The 18,429-nt window shown below is 43.6% G+C and overlaps 1 protein-coding gene across 4 annotated transcripts in view; it reads left to right on the top strand.

Annotated features, from left to right (window-relative positions):
* Nucleotides 1-18,429, top strand: part of DNAAF11 (dynein axonemal assembly factor 11) — an 82,948-nt gene that overhangs the window by 23,129 nt on the left and 41,390 nt on the right. For all 4 annotated transcript variants that reach the window (XM_053313631.1, XM_053313630.1, XM_053313633.1 and 1 more), the window contains exons 4-7: nt 11,306-11,478; nt 12,996-13,216; nt 14,471-14,659; nt 18,201-18,278. In XM_053313631.1, coding sequence (XP_053169606.1) covers nt 11,306-11,478; nt 12,996-13,216; nt 14,471-14,659; nt 18,201-18,278 — 661 coding nt within the window. The remainder of the gene's footprint in view (nt 1-11,305; nt 11,479-12,995; nt 13,217-14,470; nt 14,660-18,200; nt 18,279-18,429) is intronic.

Genomic DNA, 18,429 nt, shown 5'->3' with positions numbered 1-18,429 from the left:
AAATGACCGTTAATGGGGGGGGGAGGCAGGGTCGAACTTATCTTCCTCCAGGTGATCATTAGTAATCTGTGTGGCGTATGACTCACATGCCCACACAATCCTGCCCCTGCCCCCTTTTACCCGGGTAAAAGCCCGGGAAAAATTCCCGGGTAGGGCTGCTCGTATGAACAGCATTCCTTCCTTCCTCCCTTCCCTTCCCTTCCGCCATAAAGTTTTTCAAGTCTGCATTTTCAAGAGCTGCATTCACTCCTGCAACCACTGCCGTTGCCACATACCTGACTTCTACATTGTGCTTGTACAAAACACAGTTTGTTTATTCTTTTTCAAAAGTCCTTGTCCCTAACCCTGTTTGCCCCTCCAGGTATACTATTGTGACATGACACTATTCAGTCTAGGATCAACATGTTGTTCATGCTTGCAAATTTGTGTAGTTGTGAATAATTGCCCCTCCTCATTTTGAAGTGACTCAGCCACCTCCTCTGAAGATAGCTCTTCTGGCTCAAGTTCTGGTTGGTGGGGCACAAAAAGTACTACTAAGTGAGTTTGTAAAACGTGTGGGTGCAATCCAGCAAAAAATGGATGCACCTGAGTACAATTCTATTAAGTCTGCAATCCTATCCACATTTACTTGGGAGTAGATCCCATTGAATTCAGTGGAATATACTTTGGATTAAACATCTATAGGATTGTGCTGTACGTCCCACTATTTTCAGTGGATGTCAGGAAAAGCTAACTTTGGTCTGTCTCTGGAGATATGCAGTGAATGGCCCAGTGGAGCATTGCACCTCTTGAACAACCTTCATTTAGACTTCCATCTGATTTGATTCCTCTAATGAAGCCTGAGGAAGTTGATAGAATGGGAACTAAGTTAAAATATAATCAATTTATGAACAAATCTATTCCTATTTCTGTCCCAATTAAATGGCAAGTGTGATTTGTGTGATTTGTCATTTATTTAAAAATTAGTCCCTTTGGGATGATGCCTTACAGGAATCACAAGTATTTCAATCCCTTGCTGTAAATGACCCAGAAAGATTTACACCTTTTGTCCAATCATTCTATAAAAATGTTTGCCAAATTGCAGGCCAGTAAGGAGGCATTAATTGTCCCACTAATGTGCACATTAAATGTTCTTTTATTTCAGTCCTTATTAGGCAATGCTGTGGTTCTCTCTTGTAGAAATATATGATGGAAAGACAGCCTGGAATAATTTTGAACGTGTTGGCAGAATAATTGTCCTAATTTAGAATACAGAATAGGTTTCTCTATTTTTACCGTGATCTGTGTGCTAGAGGAATGGAACTTGCTAACTTCCTGGGAATTTGAAGATCATAAGGAGAATTCAGAAGGCATTTGTTTGTTGGGTTTGCATTTATCTGACTGCTTTCATTAAATCACATGCTCTTGTTTATAAAATGCACTTTTAAGTCCATGATAAAATGTGTTTTTATAGATATCCTCCATATCCTCCTGTAGAACTGTTCTGTCTTCATGTCAACTCACACAGAGGAAAACACTGAGTACAAAACATAACTGCTAAACTGAACTATTAAATGGTAAAGAGCAAAACCACAATTTGAAATATATATTCGCCTTCAATTAGAAGGTAAATAGTAGAGACAAATAATGTAAATCAAAATATCCAAACTATAAGTGAATCCTTTCATTAAAATAAAAGAAAAACCAACCCTCATGATATCAATGAGAATAATGTTGATTTTCATTTGCAGAATGGATACAGGCCCGCCAAAGTAAAGCATAAGTAGAGCCCTGATGGATCAGGTCCAAGGCCTATCTAGTCCAGCATCCTGTTTCACACAGCGACCCACCAGATGCCTCTGGGAAGCCCACAGGCAAGAGCTCAGGGCATGCCTTCTCTCCTGCTGTTGCTCTAATGGTATTTAGAGGCATTTTGCCTCTGAGGCGGGAGGTGGCCTATAACCCTCAGACTAATAGCCATTGATAGACCTGTTCTCCATGAATTTATCTTAGCCCTTCTTAAAGCCATCCCGGCTGTTGGCTGTCACCACATACTGTGAAATCCACACCATAGATTTATATAAAGCCAGTATAATATTAGCATTTCTATGTTCAATCCCCTTCCTAATGATTCCAAGCATGGAATTGGCCTTTTTCACAGCTGCCGCACATTGAGTCAACACTTTTAACAAGTTGTCCACCACAACCCCAAGATCTCTCTGCTGGTCAGTCACTGACAGTTCAGATCCCATCAGCGTATATGTGAAGTTAGGCTTTTTTTGCCCCAATATGTATCACTTGCTAACATTAACCACATTTGCTATTTTGTTGCTCACTCCCCCAGTTTGAAGTTCCTCACAATCTGTTTTGGATGTCATCTCTCAGAGATGACCCAGAGACCAAACTGACTACCTCATTCTGTACCAACTGCAGTTTTCAGACCACATACAAAGGCAGCCCCACAGAGTGCATTACAATAGTCTAGTCTAGAGCTTACCAGCATATGTACCACTGTTCTGAGGTCATTCATCTCAAGAAATGGACGCAGCTGGCGTATCAACTGAAGCTGATAGAAGGCAGCTCTGGCCACTGCCTCAACCTGGGACAGAGGGGAGAGGTTCAGATCTAGAAGCGCCGCCAGACAGCATACCTGTTCCTTCCAGGGGAGTGTGAAACCATCCAGAAGTGGCAGATCAAAATCATCTCCTGAGTACCTCCATCTTATCTGGATTCAGCCTCAGTTTGTTATCCCTCATCTGCCCATCACCGCTTCCAGAAAGCTCCAGACATCCTCCAGACAAGCATTTAGGGAGGTTATGCCTTCTCCTGACATGGTTGACATGGATAAATAGATTTCAGTGTCATCAGCACACTGATAACACGGTGCACCAAATCTCCTGATGATCTCTCCCAGCGGCTTCATGTAGATGTTAAACAACATCAAAGACAATAAGGAGCCCTGAGGGACAATATACAAAAGTTCAGATTTTGGAGTACAATAGTTTACAAGAGACACCATCTGGAATCTGCCTGTGAGATAGGAACAGGACCACTGCAAAGCAGTGCCTTCCACTCCGGTCCCCTCTGTTGTTCCAGAAGGAAACTATGGACAATAGTATTGATGAGAGATCCAAAAGGACCAACAGAGTCACACTCCCTCTGTCAATTCCCGGTTGGAGATCATCCGTCAGGTCGACCAAGGCAGTCTCCACCCCATAGCACATCCGAAAGCCAGTTTGAAATGGGTAGATAATCAGTTTCCTCCTTGACTGCCTGGAACTGGGAAGCCACCACCCTTTCAATCACCTTGCCCAGCCCCAGAAGTTTGGAGACTGGCCTGTACTTGGTTAATTCTGAGGGATCCAAGGCAGGCTTCTTCAGAAGTGGACTAATGATTGCCTCTGAGAAAAGGAGGCATCCTGCCCTCTCTCAGAGAAGCATTTATAACCTCTACCAGGCCCTCTACAACAGGCTCCCTACCTGATAGTATGAGCCATGTTGGGCAAGAATCATAAGAACATAAGAACAGCCCTGCTGGATCAGGCCCAAGGCCCATCTAGTCCAGCATCCTGTTTCACACAATGGCCCACCAGATGCCACTGGAAGCCTACAGCAGGAGTTAGGGGCATGCCCTCTCTCCTGCTGTTACTGCCCTGCAACTGGTACTCAGAGGCATCCTGCCTTTGATGCTGGAGGTGGGCTATAGCCCTCCGAACTAGTAGCCATTGATAGACCTCTCCTCTATGAAATTATCCAAGCCCCACTTAAAGCCATCCAGGTTGTTGGCTGTCACCACATCTTGTGGTGACAGGAGCCAACGTTAAATCCCTCCAAGGCTTCTTGGAATCCTATTGGATCCAATAACCTTCTTGGGCTGACCATACTAATGGGCCCCTCGCGTGAGGTGCGACGTGATCGTGAGTGCAACCTTAACCAGATCATTATTATTATTTTATTTATTCATTTATTTATTTATTTACACAGTCAGACAGGTGTTATTGACTGGTTTGTTTTATCCAGACATCGAGTCCTTCCCAAGGACCTGGGATGCCAGAATTTTATTGTCAATGTTGTTGTTATAGATATCGTCGCAGAATATAGGCTGTTCCCAGTAAAGCTGCTTTTTATAATTGGCTGATGGTGATTTCTGTGGCCCCTATGGTGTTGAGGTGCTCTTCAAGGTCTTTTGGAACTGCACCCAGGGCGCCAATGACCACTGGGATTATTTTGGTCTTTTTCTGCCACAGCCTTTCAATTTCAATTTGTAGATCTTTGTATTTGGTGATTTTTTCTATTTCTTTTTCTTCTATTCTGCTATCCCCTGGTATTGCTATGTTGATTATTTTGACTTGTTTTTCTTTCTTCTCGACTACAGTGATATCTGGTGTATTGTGTGGCAGATGTTTGTCTGTTTGTAGTTGGAAGTCCCATAATATTTTTACATCTTCATTTTCTACCACTTTTTCAGTGTTATGGTCCCACCAATATTTGGCTACAGGTAGCTTGTATTTTTTGCAAATGTTCCAGTGTATCATCCCTGCTACCGTGTCATGCCTTTGTTTGTAGTCAGTCTGTGCGATCTTTTTACAACAGCTGATTAGGTGGTCCATGGATTCATCTGCTTCTTTACAAAGGTGGCACTTGCTGTTTGTTGACTTTTCGACTTTTGCTCTTATTGCATTTGTTCTTAGTGCCTGTTCTTATGCAGCCAGTATTAAACCCTCTGTTTCTTTCTTCAAGTTGCCATTCTTAAGCCATTGCCAGGTCTTGGTGATGTCTGATTTTCCACTTATATTGTGCAAATATTGACCATGCGGGGGCTTATTTTTCCATTTTTCTGCTCGGTTCTTGACTTGTTCTTTCTTGTAGGCCTGCTTTGTTTCATTGGTGTTAAATAGTTTCTTGTTATTGACCATTTGAAGTGCATCTTCTTCACTGTCCTTGATATATTCTTCAAGGTCTCTTTTCTCCTCTTCTACTGTTTGATGGACTTGCAGCATTCCTCTTCCACCTGAGCTGCAAGGGAGGTATAGCCTATCGACATCACAGCGGAGGTGCAGAGCATGATTGATGGTCATGATTTTCCTGGTTTTACGATCTAACGTCTCTAGCTCTGCCTGGGTCGAGTCTATTATTCCTGCAGTGTATCTGATCACAGGTATAGCCCAGATGTTAATGGCTTGTATGGTGTTCCTGCCATTGAGTTTGGACTTGAGGATTTTTCTAACTCTCCTGATGTATTCACTTCCAATATTTCTTTTAACTTCAGTGTGTGCAATGTTATCAGCCTGGAGATTGCCCAAGTATTTGTAAGGTTCTTTCTCTTCCAGGGTCTTGATGTTGTTTCCATTGGGCAGTTCTATTCCTTCTGTTTTTCTTATTTTCCCTTTGTTCATTATTAATGCAGCACACTTGTCTAGTCCAAACTCCATTACTATATCGCTACTGAATATACGGACAGTGTTTAGCAGTGATTCAATTTCAGACTGGGACGTTCCATATAACTTCAGATCGTCCATGTACAGCAGATGGTTTATTTTACTTGATGTTTTAGATGTTTGGTATAATTTGAACATGGTTTGCAGGCAGGTTATTGGTCTATAATTACTTGGAAGTGCAACTTTTGCTGGGTCTTTCATTATGTGATGAGTTTTCCCAGTTGTTAGCCATTGTTCAATATCACCTCCTTGCAAAATGTGATTGAACTGTTTTGATAGTTGTTTATGAAGACTTATTAGGTGTTTAAGCCAAAGCCATGCAGTTCATCATCGCCTGGAGCAGTCCAATTTTTTATTTTCTTTCCTCTTTCACTTATTAATTCTGGTGCTATCATTAGATCTTGCATTTGTTAGTTACATTTTTTGACCTCTTTCATCCAGCCTGTTTTTTTATTATAATCTATTGGATTGTCCCATAATTTCCCCCCGAATTGCACTGTTTCCTCTTTATTTTGTGTTTCTATGTTTCTTGCAGTTTCTCCTTCTATGCTTTGGTAGAAACGTCTCTGATTTGACTGAAATTGGAGATTCTGCCTGTGTTATGTAATTCTGGCTTCATATCTGCTAATCTTCTTTGACACTGCTGTTATTTGCTGCTTTATTATTTCCAGGACTCCTCTAATTTCCTTGAATCTAGGTGGTATTTTTGGATCAGATACTTTTTGGTGTTTTCATTCTTCTGCTTCTTGTCTTTCATATCTTTCAGTTTACTAGCATCTGATCTAAGACTGGAGATTTTATTTTCTAATCTAATCTTCCATTTAGGTGATGTACTGCTTTCTTTTTTTACAGGTCCACTGATCTTATATCCGACCTCTTTGTTGTTATTGTTGCTGCACTGTACATTAGTTGGTTTGTTTCTTGCAAATTCTTGGTTGTTATTTCTGCAAGTGCAGCATTGACATCTTTTAATTCCTGAGCATGGGGGTTTTTTTGGCAACTGTTTTTAGAGCTGGAAGTCGAACCCTGGTGGTTGTTTGGTTCATGTGCTCAGTAATTTTTTGCTTTAGTTCTTGTTGCTTTTCTGTTAAACGGCATTTGGGTTTTTGAGGCGAAGGCAAAGGGGAAGTTGCCTGGTTTTGATTTTGAAACAGTTCAGCAACAGTGGCATCCTCGATTTCCAACACCTCCTCCACCTGTGCCTGAGCAACTGCTTCAGTTGGTGGTAATTCTTAGGAACATAGGAACAAAGGAAACTGCCATATACTGAGTCAGACCATTGGCCTATCTAGCTCAGTATTGTCTTCACAGACTGGCAGCGGCTTCTCCAAGCCTGTGTTGCTCTTTGCAGTTCTTCCAGCTCAACTCCTGTGAATACTTTATTTCTTATTATGAAGCTTCTCTGGTCTTCTGTTATTTCTGTATCTGGATGCTTCTCTATCCAAATTTGGTACATTCTTTTAAAATAACCTCTTCTAGTTGGACTAGACTTGTAATAGCAGATCATTATTTCCTTGTTGGCATTTTTCGTATATATTTTTTCCGGTTAAGCGACGTTTCTTCCAGTAACTTTGCAGTCTCCAGCCCTGGTTGCTCAACTGAAGATCCTGAGTCCTGTTGCCCACTTGCCACCAGATGTCCAGGGATTCCAGCACTTGGCGCGGTCCTTGTTGACCCAGGTGACGACCAATCTGGTATAGATTTATTAAAGTTACGTCTCACCATATTGTTGATGGGAGAGGCACTCTTTGTCTGGCTCCTCTGGTGAGACCTGTCCAGTATGGTTGGACCTCTGGCATAGCTCTCACCTTCCTCAGAACATGCAAGCCCCACAACCACGCCAAAGTAGTGCCTCACTGGGGGTTGTTGTTGTTGTTGTTGCTATTATTATTTAACATTTATATCCCGCTCTTCCTCCAAGGAGCCCAGAGCGGTGTACTACACACTTCGGTTTCTCCTCACAACAACCCTGTGAAGTAGGTTAGGCTGAGAGAGAAGTAACTGGCCCAGAGTCACCCAGCTAGTATCATGGCTGAATGGGGATTTGAACTTGGGTCTCCTCGGTCCTAGTCCAGCACTCTAACCACTACACCACTGGTCTGTCCATGACAATGGGGAAATCACTGGAGTCCCCACCCATGGAACACCACCCTGTTCAGAGTGAAAGGTGTGTGACCAGCAACGTGCATTGGTCCCGAGACCACTTGGGATAGGCCCATAGTTGTCATGGCCACTATGAACTCCTAAGTCACCCTGGAGAAACTAGTCCCAATGTGAACATTTCAGTCCCCCCCCACCTGGTCCCCCTCCAAGCCTGGGAGACTCCAATGCCAGGCCTAAAACCAAGTCCGTCAGCTCAGTTAGGGACTCTGTTGGGCAGCAGGGTGATCGGTACACCAACAGAAGTCCCAGTCTATCCCTGGTCCCCAAACGTAAGTACACACATTCAATATGGTCAGACACTTCAACAGGGGTCCTGGCAAGGGAGATCTTTTTCTTATAGACCACAGCCAGTACACCTCCCTGCCCACATCCCCTCACCTGCTCCTCCACAGAGAACCCTGGAGGGAGAAGTTGGGACCAGACTGGGCCACCAGATTCCCCCCCACCAAGTCTCTGTGATACATACCAGATTGGTCCTGTTGTTGAAACTGCCTTGAGGGTGGTTTGATCAGCATCCCCAGTTCAGGCGAATGTGGGGAATTTAGCTTAAAAGGGGAGACAGTTCCAATCAGCCTTAATTTGTGCAAGCGTATGAACTCAAGAAAATAGCCTTGAGATAGAAATTTTAATTAAATCAAAAAGGAGTTTATTGAAAGAAATATAATTTAAAAGGTGGTCCTAATGTAAAAGCAATGCAAATATGTTTTAAATAGACTATTGTAAGACACATTTAGCTTAGAGTTCCAAATTATGTGTAAATTCCCAGGCTGGCTAGAGAGGTACTTTAAGATAGAGGGGCAAGATTTCAGAAATAAGAGAAAGGGATAGGTTCAGCCCTGAAGAAGCCGGGCAAGAAGCTTTATCACCTGTTCTGATGAGGAGAATACCAAGGTGGCCTGCTGGAGTTTCTTGTTGCAGTCTGGTGGGGTCCCAAGTGAGAGGCACTGAGATGTTTTGCCGTGGGAGTCCCAGGTGTAAGGGATACTTATATCCTAAAACGTACCTTGAAGGCACTTTTCTTTTGTCATACTTTGCTGAATAGGATAGCCCATACAGGCTTCTTTGGAATGCATTTTGTCTGATCGTCCTTCCTGAGTAGGTAGGTGTGTGAATCACCTATTGTATTCAAGGCTGATTGTGAGGACAGTTGTAGTGTGCAGGTTCGTCTAGAGCATCCTATGCGGGGAAGGACTTCCCAATAGTTCTATCAAGCGTTTTGATGGTCAAAAGTTACATCACTGACTCATCCCTATTATAATGGAGTCTGCTGTCTTATCTACCTTCCCTTCTTGGTCTAAGTGCTTCGTTAACAACAGGTGTTATTTCTCTTGCTAGAAGAAGAAGGGAGTTTAGATTTCATTCCAAGTCTGAAATGATCTTGAATGCCAGACACTAGCAGTAGCTAGTTCTGGAGTCTGCTTAGCCAGGGCCCCCTCACAGAAAGAGGGAGTGTTGATCTAATCCCTTTTCCAATTTGTGGAGCTTGCAGCCAAATCTAGGGGCAACCAGTCCACTGCCAACTAAGCGACTTGTTCCCATGTATAACGTAGACTTGGAGCTCACATTGCGGTGTAGCTCCTGAGCATAGCAAAAGTGCAATCTTCAAACCTGGAGATGCAGTTGCAACCAGGGAGGCTTCTTGGAGTGGGCAGAATAAGCTCAGCTGGTAACATTCCCTTCATCCAGAACCAGATAATGGATGATTTCAGGACCCAATGCTTTTCAGGCATTGGAAAGGAGAAAGGTGAGGCTCTGTGAGTGGTTGGCACTGCTCCCCAAGGTCAAAAAGCTGACAGGACAACCAGAAGGAGAAACAGCGATCAGGTTTCTGGTTTCCCTTCCCCTGCAACGGCCTGTTGACCTGGCATTGTTACTTCTTCTATTCACCACCACCACCAGAATAGCTGTCCCATAATCCATAGCTACGTCCCCTGTCTCCCCATCTTCCCATCTCCAGACAAACCCAGGCACATTAAAACTAAACTCACCCAGGATTTAAAACAGCAGCCGAATTAAAATACCCACCACTATGACACCCACGAGGATTCCAGGGCCAGGCAACCTGGCCTTCACCTTCATTATTCCCCAAAGTGGCTCCCCCAAAAGGGTTGACCCCCTTTGGTGTCATCCTTTGGTGATGGGCCTGCTGCCACAGGCAGCATTCCTATAAAAGGCCCAGAGCTGGGCACGTGGTACTAGGAACTGCTGAGTCACTTACCCCTGCCCCCAGTCCTGCACATACTCCCCACAGATGTTCAGCAGGTCACAGTCCCACAGGGGAAGCAAAGAGCAGGCAGGTAGCAGAAGGCACAAACAGCTTGTGTGCGTATGCATGTGCACACACACACATACTCTCACTTTGGGCAGCACTGAATGGGAAGTAGATAGTCTCTTCCTTTCCTTTGCTGGGCTTCTAGCTAAATGTTCCTCAAACGCTCTTTTCACATCCCCATCTCTTATTGTCCCCTTGGCCACCTAATGGCGCAGCTGGGAAATTACTTGACTAGCAAGCCAGAGGTTGCCGGTTTGAATCTCCGCTGGTATGTTTCCCAGACTATGAGAAACACCAATATCGGGCAGCAGTGAAATAGGAAGATGCTGAAAGGCATCATCTCATACTGCATGGGAGGAGGCAATGGTAAACCCCTCCTGTATTCTACCAAAGACAACCACAGGGCTCTGTGGTCTCCAGGAGTCGACACCGACTCGATGGCACACTTTACTTTTTACTTTATTGTCCCCTTTCATTTCTTCTGCCAGAGTTTGTGTTCCTTTCTGTTCAATGGGAAAACAAAGCATATGTTTAATTATTATTTTTTCCTGTTGGAACCAATGGAACTCAAAACTGCATAACACTGTTTTGATTGGCCCAATTTTTTTTGTTTTTGTTTTTGTTTTTTTTAATTAAAATGTATGAAAATTTTGTTGAGCTAGCCCTCTGATGATACCCATGGTGTGTGTGTGGCAAACCAATGATCTCAGGAAGCAAATGGCCTTACCCACCCCCAGCACAGCACCTCCAGTGACTGTTGCTGGTGTCTATCTTATGTTTCTTTTTAGATTGTGAGCCATTTGGGGACAGGGATACATCTTTTTAATGTATTATTTCTCTGTGTAAACCGCCCTGAGCCATTTTTGGAAGGGCGGTATAGAAATTGAATGAATGAATGAATAAATAAATAAATAAAATACCAAGCAGAAATCTAGATTTGTATTGCTATTGTATGTGCCTCAAAATCAGAAGGGTTTTTAAATCAGTCGCTCAGTTTTCCATATACTGTATTTACCTGAATCCAAGACTAGGTTTTATCTGAATTTTTCATGACAGAAATCAGGAGGTTGTCTTAAATTGAATCCTGTTCCTTCTGTGTAAATTCAGGTATAACCTGTATTTAACCTCTGCCTTTTAAGGGGGTCATCTTAAATTCAGAGTTGTCTTGGATTTGAGTAAATACAGTACTTGTAGGTCTACTATTCATTTTTATACATTTCAAATGAACCTCTTATTTAATTCTATTTAATCATATTTAACCTCTCCTGTGTTTTGATGTGTGATCACAGAAACATGATTGCTTTAAAATGTCAGTTATTCTCGTAGCATCTGACATTTACATTTGTAAAATAGGTTTACTGTAAGAATGGTGTCCTATGATAAACCTGGGATGAGCAGTGTTCTTATTAAATCTGATGATGATATTAATACCACCACTTATGTTTTCAATCAGGTTGTGAGGATTTGCAGAAGCTTGATCTGACAGTTAATTTCATTGGAAAATTGTCCAGTATTACCATCTTGAAACACAATATACATCTTAGGGAGCTCTTCCTCACAGGGAACCCTTGCACTGATTTTGAAGGTTACAGACAGTTTGTGGTTGCCACCCTTCCTCAACTGAAAGTAAGTCATACTTAAAATATAACTGGGCATGGATTTCCTCTATGCCAAGATCTGGACATTGTTAATCCAGCATGCTAATAGAGAAACAAACAAACAAATGAATGCTTTAAATATGTAATTAAAAGAATAGTGGATTTGCTTAGCATGATTTGTAGAATCTGTAAACAAAGATCTGCTTTATAATCACCTGATTGGCAAATGGCTGGTTTGCTTTTGATTTTTTCCCCTGGAGCAAAGATTGCTACAAGGTTGTTCAGAGCGAATTCCAAACTGTGGAATGAGCATTGAGTCATATACTCCCTCCTTCCTGGCCTTGTATGCAGCAATTTCCTCATTCTAATCCTTGTCTGTATAGTTTGCCTTTTTTCCTGTACTGGTGAACTATGGTTTACCCTTGCCCTATGAACCAGGATCGGAAATTGGTGCATGAGGGGAGGAGAGAGTAGAAACCCAAGGCTTCTCACTGTTTGCTCATGCCACACTCAACATGAGGTGGCCAGTTTGATGCTCTCCAGCTATTGCTGGACTACAGCCGATATCGTCCTCAGCCACAACTTATTGTGGCTGGGAATGATGGGAGTTGTAGTCCAATAACAGCTGGAGAGCCTCAAGTTGACCACCTCTGCACTAAAATGTGGTTTAGCATAACTGTGTGTATATACCAGCCTTGCAAATAGGGTCCAGAAAAATTATCCCACATATAGCTGTGTTTATGCTCCCATCTAAACCTAGGCGTCGATCTAAAACATGATCTTGTTCTGCGTGGAGGTAACAATGATGTTGTGAAGCAATGGTAGGGCATGCTGATATGTACACCATGGCATGGTGTCATTGTCATAGGTGCCAACTTAGGCAGAGAGACAATGGCTTGTTTTCCTGCTGGTAGGCCACTCCTATGTGATTGCCTCTTCCAAACCCAATATTCAAGCCACTACACCATTTGGTTTTGAGACTGAAACTGCCTAGGTCACCTCGTGGTTGACTTGTGTCAGGAGATGGGGCTGTAGTTCAGAGGCAGAACCTCTGCTTTGCTTGCAGAAGGTCCCAGGTTCAATCCCTCCAATAGTGATAGGAAATACTCCTGTCTGAAACCTTGGAGAGCTGCTGTCAGTCAGTGTAGACAATACTGAGCTAGATGGAAAAGTGGTCTGACTCAGTGTAAGACAGCTTCCTATGAGAGTGCCAGAACTGTGACCATGTTGACTCTGCTGGATCTCTCAGCAGCCAACACCATTGACCATGGTATCCTGGATTATTCATGCCTGGAAAAGATAGGATATGGGGCACCATATATCGGTGGCTCAGTATCAATATTTTTCAATAATATCATACACGATATCAATATATTTCAATAATAAACATTCTCAAAAATAATATTTATATACACCACAGTGATTTAGGCAATGCAAAGTGGTTACTTAAAATTGAAAAGGCTTCAATTTTCTAGTAAAGTATTGACCATGGGAACCATTTCTTGTTTGTTATATAAAGAATTTTATATTCCCCCCGCTTTTAAGTTTCTAGATTGTAGAGAGATCGGACGCTCCGAGAGGCTTCAGGCTTTACAGAACTATCCCGAGGTAAAGAAACAGATCCAAGAACAGGAGCAGGCCTATCTTCTTAAAAGGAGCAGGGAGAAAGAAGAGGCACTAAGGCAGAAGCAAGAAAAGGAGGAGAAGAAAAAGGAACGTAATCCTGGATTTGATCGATGGTGGTATACAGATATCAACAGCACTGTGTATGTGGAAATGTCTTCCTTTGTTTCGTATCTTACATACAGTAGGAACACAGGAAGCTGCCTTAGACCGAGCCAGACCCTTGATCCATCTAGCCCAGTATTGTCGATGCTGACTGGCAGAAGCCTTTCCAAACCCTGCCTGGAAATGCTGCCAGGGATTGAACCAGAGACCTTCTGCATGCTAAACAGATGTTCTACCACGGAGCTATGGCCCCACCCCCTAAGGGGAAAAACTTACAGTGCTCACATGTAGTCGTCCATCTAAGATGTTTAAGAGAATTTTTTCTTCACCGTGAGCCCCACTGCCTGTTAAGATCATCTAGAGAGGTTTGCCTGCAGTTGCCGCCAACTCCTTTGGCAGCTACTCGGGGATGGGCTTTCTCCGTTGCTGCCCCTGGACTTTGGAACGCGCTCCCTGTTGAAATAAGAGCCTCCCCATCTCTGGCAACTTTTAAAAAGGCACTGAAGACGCATTTATTCACCCAGGCTTTTAATTAGATTTATGGCTTTAAATTTTAAAGCTGGTTTTAAATGATTTTGATGTTAATGTTTTTAATGTTTAAATTATTTTAATTGATTGATTTAGTTTTGATTTTAACTGTTAAATTGATTTTAATTATTTTTATTGGTTGTAAACCGCCCTTAGCCATTTTTTGAGGGGTGGTGTGTGTGTGTATATGTGTGTGTGTGTGTGTGTGTGTGTGTGTGTGTGTGTGTGTGTGTGTATCTCAAAATAAATAAATACTAAATGCAAATCAAGGTAGACCCTGCTTAGCAAAGGAGACAGTTCATTCTCGCTACTGCAAGACCACCTCTTCTTCCTACTCTTTTGCTTGTGATATGGATGTTTTTCTGTCTTGGAAGGTAAATAGATATTTGGCATACAGTATGTATAACATATATCCAGGTCACGTGATGGAAAGGAACTTTAGCTTGGTGGCAAGGCACAAGCACAAGGCACAAGCTCAGCATACAAGGTCCCAGGTTCAATCCCTAGTATTTCCAGGTAGGACTGCAAAAGACCCCTCTGAAGCCCTGGAGAGCCAGACAGCAGTGAGCTGGATGGGCCAATGGTCTAACTCTGTAAAAGGACCCTTTGTTTGTTCATATTTGCCTCCCTGAAGCTTGTTAGAAGCTTCAACCCCCACTTTTTTTTAAAAAAAGTGAAATTACTAGTTGCTGTGGCTTCATGCAATCAGCATCCTTTGCTGTTCTTATGTTTTAGTAGGAAAACTTCTGTGCATTCCTTTCCAGCCCCTACTCCACGGAAGAGAAGGAAAACCACAAGGAGGATGAGGAACGCAACAAATACCATAAATTGTTGACAGAGGAAGATGACGAAGAAGAGAGAGCTTTTTGGGAGGACCCTGTGCCTTATACTCCAGAGGCTAGGTTAGAAGCCCACAAATACGTTGAAGAAAAAAAGAAAGCAAAAGAAAATAGGTATGTGGAATTCTTGTATATATTTCCTAAACTAATGATAAACAGGCTTCATGTTAAACACGTTGGCACTGCTTTTCACGTATCCACACAATACCATATTTTGCATTGATCTCTAAGTAGCATTTTTTTTATTTTCCCCTCCTATCTGCATTTAATATGACCTGCATTTAGTATCCCTTAGAAGACCTTAAGTCCTTTGATCTGTGTATCACATTACAGCTGCCTATACACTCCTGCTGTAGAATGTATTAGTATAAATGTCCCTGCGATCCTTCGGGGGATCTAGAAGTTGTGGTAGGTGAAGAAATAGAAGAGGCAAGATGAAACCATGGGCCGAATTTAAAAAAGAGATAAGTGAGGGTTGAGGTCTAAGCACTGGTACAAGAAAAGGTAATGGAGATTCTCTGTCAAAGAGGAGCAGGAAGCTGAGTTAGGTGCCTTTTAGTTGTTCTTCTAGCTGGGTGGGAACTGCTTGTCCGCAAACGGGGATGACAAGCTCCTAATGCAAAATATTCAACATTTATTAAAAAGCAACCAAAGCGTACAGTCTGAGGAAATTAGTAAAATAAATCTCTGGTTGCAATAGTAGCAAACCAAATCATTAATGTAGGGAATTTGATAGACTAAGGGGAGATTCTCACGATCAGCAAAAAGCGGGCTAAGGGACCCTAGCCGGCTTTTTGCTGATTGTCTGCTGCCATGGGAGCCACATGGCTCTCAGCAGCAAACCCTCCTAATTCCCCCTCCCCTTAGCCAAGGTGAGCGGAGTGAGCGCGATGCTAAACCCATCTTTTTGATCATGTATTGCCACGGCATGGCTCCGCAGTCTGGCAACATATGAGGAGACCCCCGCTGGGAGGCTGAAACAAGCCTCCCAACCCTGGGGGTCTCTCCAGGATACCGTGCGCGCTCGCGCGGGGCATCCTGGAACTTCCGGGGGCCGCACGGCCCCCAATCCCCGTAGGCACTCCGGCTCCGTCACGGAGCCAGCAGTTGATCAGCCGCCCTGGGCTGTCTGGGGATCGTCTGCCCAGCTCTCCCTGCAAACCCCATTTGGGCGAGTCTCGCTGATTGTGAGACTCGCCTCTAAATTTGCTTGTAAGAGTATTAATACAGAAAAGCAACCTGCTCCGTTGAAGTGAATGGGCTAATCATAGCGTTCTGGGAGGTGTAACTCCTAGTGAGTCCACTTGATGTTAGCGCTATCGCTGACTGCAAGGCTACATGGGGATGGTTTCTGAGACAGTGGGGAGTTAATTGACAAGAAAAACTGAATCAGGGAAACCAAGTGATTAGAAAAGGAAGGGATAGACGAAACAAGTTAATGGGTCTAGCGGGGCGGCAGCGTACCTCCCTGCTGCTCCGTTGCCTCCTCGGACCGGATGATCGGAAGTACCTGGTGCATGTCAGGCCTGTGTGCGCGCACGTCATGCTCACTCATGCATGCACCTAACATGTGCACACGTGCCGGGTACTTCTGGTCACTTCCGGTCCGAGGAGACAACAGGGTGGCAGGGAGGTACGCTGCCACCCCGCCAGACCCTTTTAAACTGCAGCGCCAGTGAGGGAAACACAGCGGGGTGTGTGTGTGTGTGAGAGAGAGAGAGAGAGAGAGATAAGAGCACCCTCCCCATTCCTTAAAGGTATCCCCCCCCCCCTGAAACGGTTGAACTGCCGGTCTTTTGAACATGTTCAGAGGTCTGTAAAGGGGCTTCCAAACAGGTTTGTGCACATTCCTACAGGACAGAGATTTTAGAAAATTTAGTTAAACCTTGAATGTACTTGTACTGATTTATGAATGAGGATCTCCATTATGCTGGCCTAGAACTGGTTTCTGTTCCCATGGAGACAAAGGCTGATGTATCCAAAGGGGGTCAGACTCCTGACTGGGACTTCGTGCCTCCTTAGCCTACTAATTAAAGGTTTCCTGGCTGGGGACTCTGACTACTGGTAGAAGAAAAGAGACAGAAGGAGAGGAAAAGGAATTCCATTCCTAAAGTGGAGGATTGCAAGGGCTGTATCTACCTGTCCTGTAGCATTCCTGACTAGAACGACACTGCTTGGTGAGTGGACTCTGAGGCAGCTAGGTTAGTGGCTTGTAAGGGGTTGAGGGATCCACAACAGTGGAATTGGCTCTTTGGACCAAGGATTCTCAGAACTGGGAATCTCTGGCATTCACCCACAGAGTGTGCACTCTGTCTCGGCTTTGCACTGGGGTCGATGGTCAAGGTAATGAGAAGCGGGGCAGCCTTGATTCCTGAGAACAGTTTTGTGAACGATGGATAGATCTGTAGGTGGTGAACTGTACAGAATACTAGTTCTTAAAGGAAGTGGTTTATACCCTGAAATTAAGTGGATCACATAAAAGAATTTAACAGTGTTGACCTCGCTTCCCATTGAGAGAGGGGCTGATGCAGATGAGATCAATTTTGCCCAGGGCAATGCAGAGTCTTGCACCTTGGTAAATCCAGAATGTCCCTGGTTTCTAGTCCTCAGGGCTTGACGCTCTGGTAAATGCAATCAAAAATAGTCAATCTATATCGTGCTTGGGAAGGGGAAATTGCTCTGGCTGAGGGGCAGTTTCTGTGATTGCATTTAACTGACCAAGGTTATTTTAGCATATTCATACCATTCTCTAGTTGCAGTTGCAATTAATTTCCTTTGAGGTCTTCCCAAGACATTTTATTTACTCAAAGACCTGATTGGCCTCTGAATACCAGCTGCTGGGGAGCAATGACAGAAGAGGGCTATTTGCTTGCATGTCCCACTTCTGGGCTTCCCAGAGGCATCTGTTGAGAAACAGGATGCTAGACTTCATGGATCTTTGGGCTAATCCAGCAGGGCTGTCTGTTCTGAGGAGATTGGACTTCTGCAGGGCCACGCCACCAGATACCATATTTGTAGACTATTTCATAGCTCCGATGCTCATAAAGAAACAGCCGTCATCTCTGGACCAGGACCTAGTCTGATAACACCCTCCTTGGCTTGCATCCAGAGTACCACGGAGAGCTCCTCCTTTCCAGTGTCCCATTGCAAACTGTATGGCCAACCAGAGCTCCCTCTTAACAATGTTATCCATGCACTGTGTTTGCACAGAAAGAGCACATACACTCTAATCCTAAGTAGACGTCCTTGGAAGCCAGTTTCATTAAAATTAGATGGTTGCTTGAGACTAGGATATTAGAAAGTTGTCCTGGCAGCTGACTCTTGTCTATGAAACTGCCATCTGGAAAGCTGCAGAAGCCCTGATTGGAGCATTATTTGGGCATGGGCTAAGCTCTCTCTGTGTCTTCTGGCACTTGGTAGCCAAGATTAGAGCCAGTGAAAGCAGGCATTGTGAGAACTGGAATCATTTCCTAGTATTAAAATAAATGGAAAGTTTCTTTTTGTCAGGGGGGCGGCATTGTGTGTGTACTTTAATCAAAGCTAGATCACAGCAGACAGGCTTCCTCTTGTCTTTCAATTTCTTCACAAAAGGGATGAGAATGCAAAAAGAAAACTGAACACTTTCTTGCTTTCCCTCCTTCTCTTTTTTTGCTAGTGTTCAAAAGAAGAAAGAGAAACCACCGAGGACTTTGATCACCCCAGAAGGGAGAGTTCTGAATGTGAATGAACCCAAGTACGTAAGGAGAAGTAGTTCACCTGAGACGAGTGAGCTGCTTTTTAGCATTGGGATTAGTTCTGTGATTTGAATAATTCACTAGAAAGAAATAGTATTTGTCAAACTATGCTAAAAAAGAATGCTTTGTTTTAAATTTTGTGGTGTACAG

The sequence above is a fragment of the Hemicordylus capensis genome, chromosome 4 (genome assembly GCF_027244095.1).
Source record: "Hemicordylus capensis ecotype Gifberg chromosome 4, rHemCap1.1.pri, whole genome shotgun sequence".
Classification (NCBI taxonomy): Eukaryota; Metazoa; Chordata; class Lepidosauria; order Squamata; family Cordylidae; genus Hemicordylus; species Hemicordylus capensis.
The sequence above is the reverse complement of the archived record's forward strand: the minus strand, read 5'-3'. Positions and strand labels throughout refer to the sequence as shown.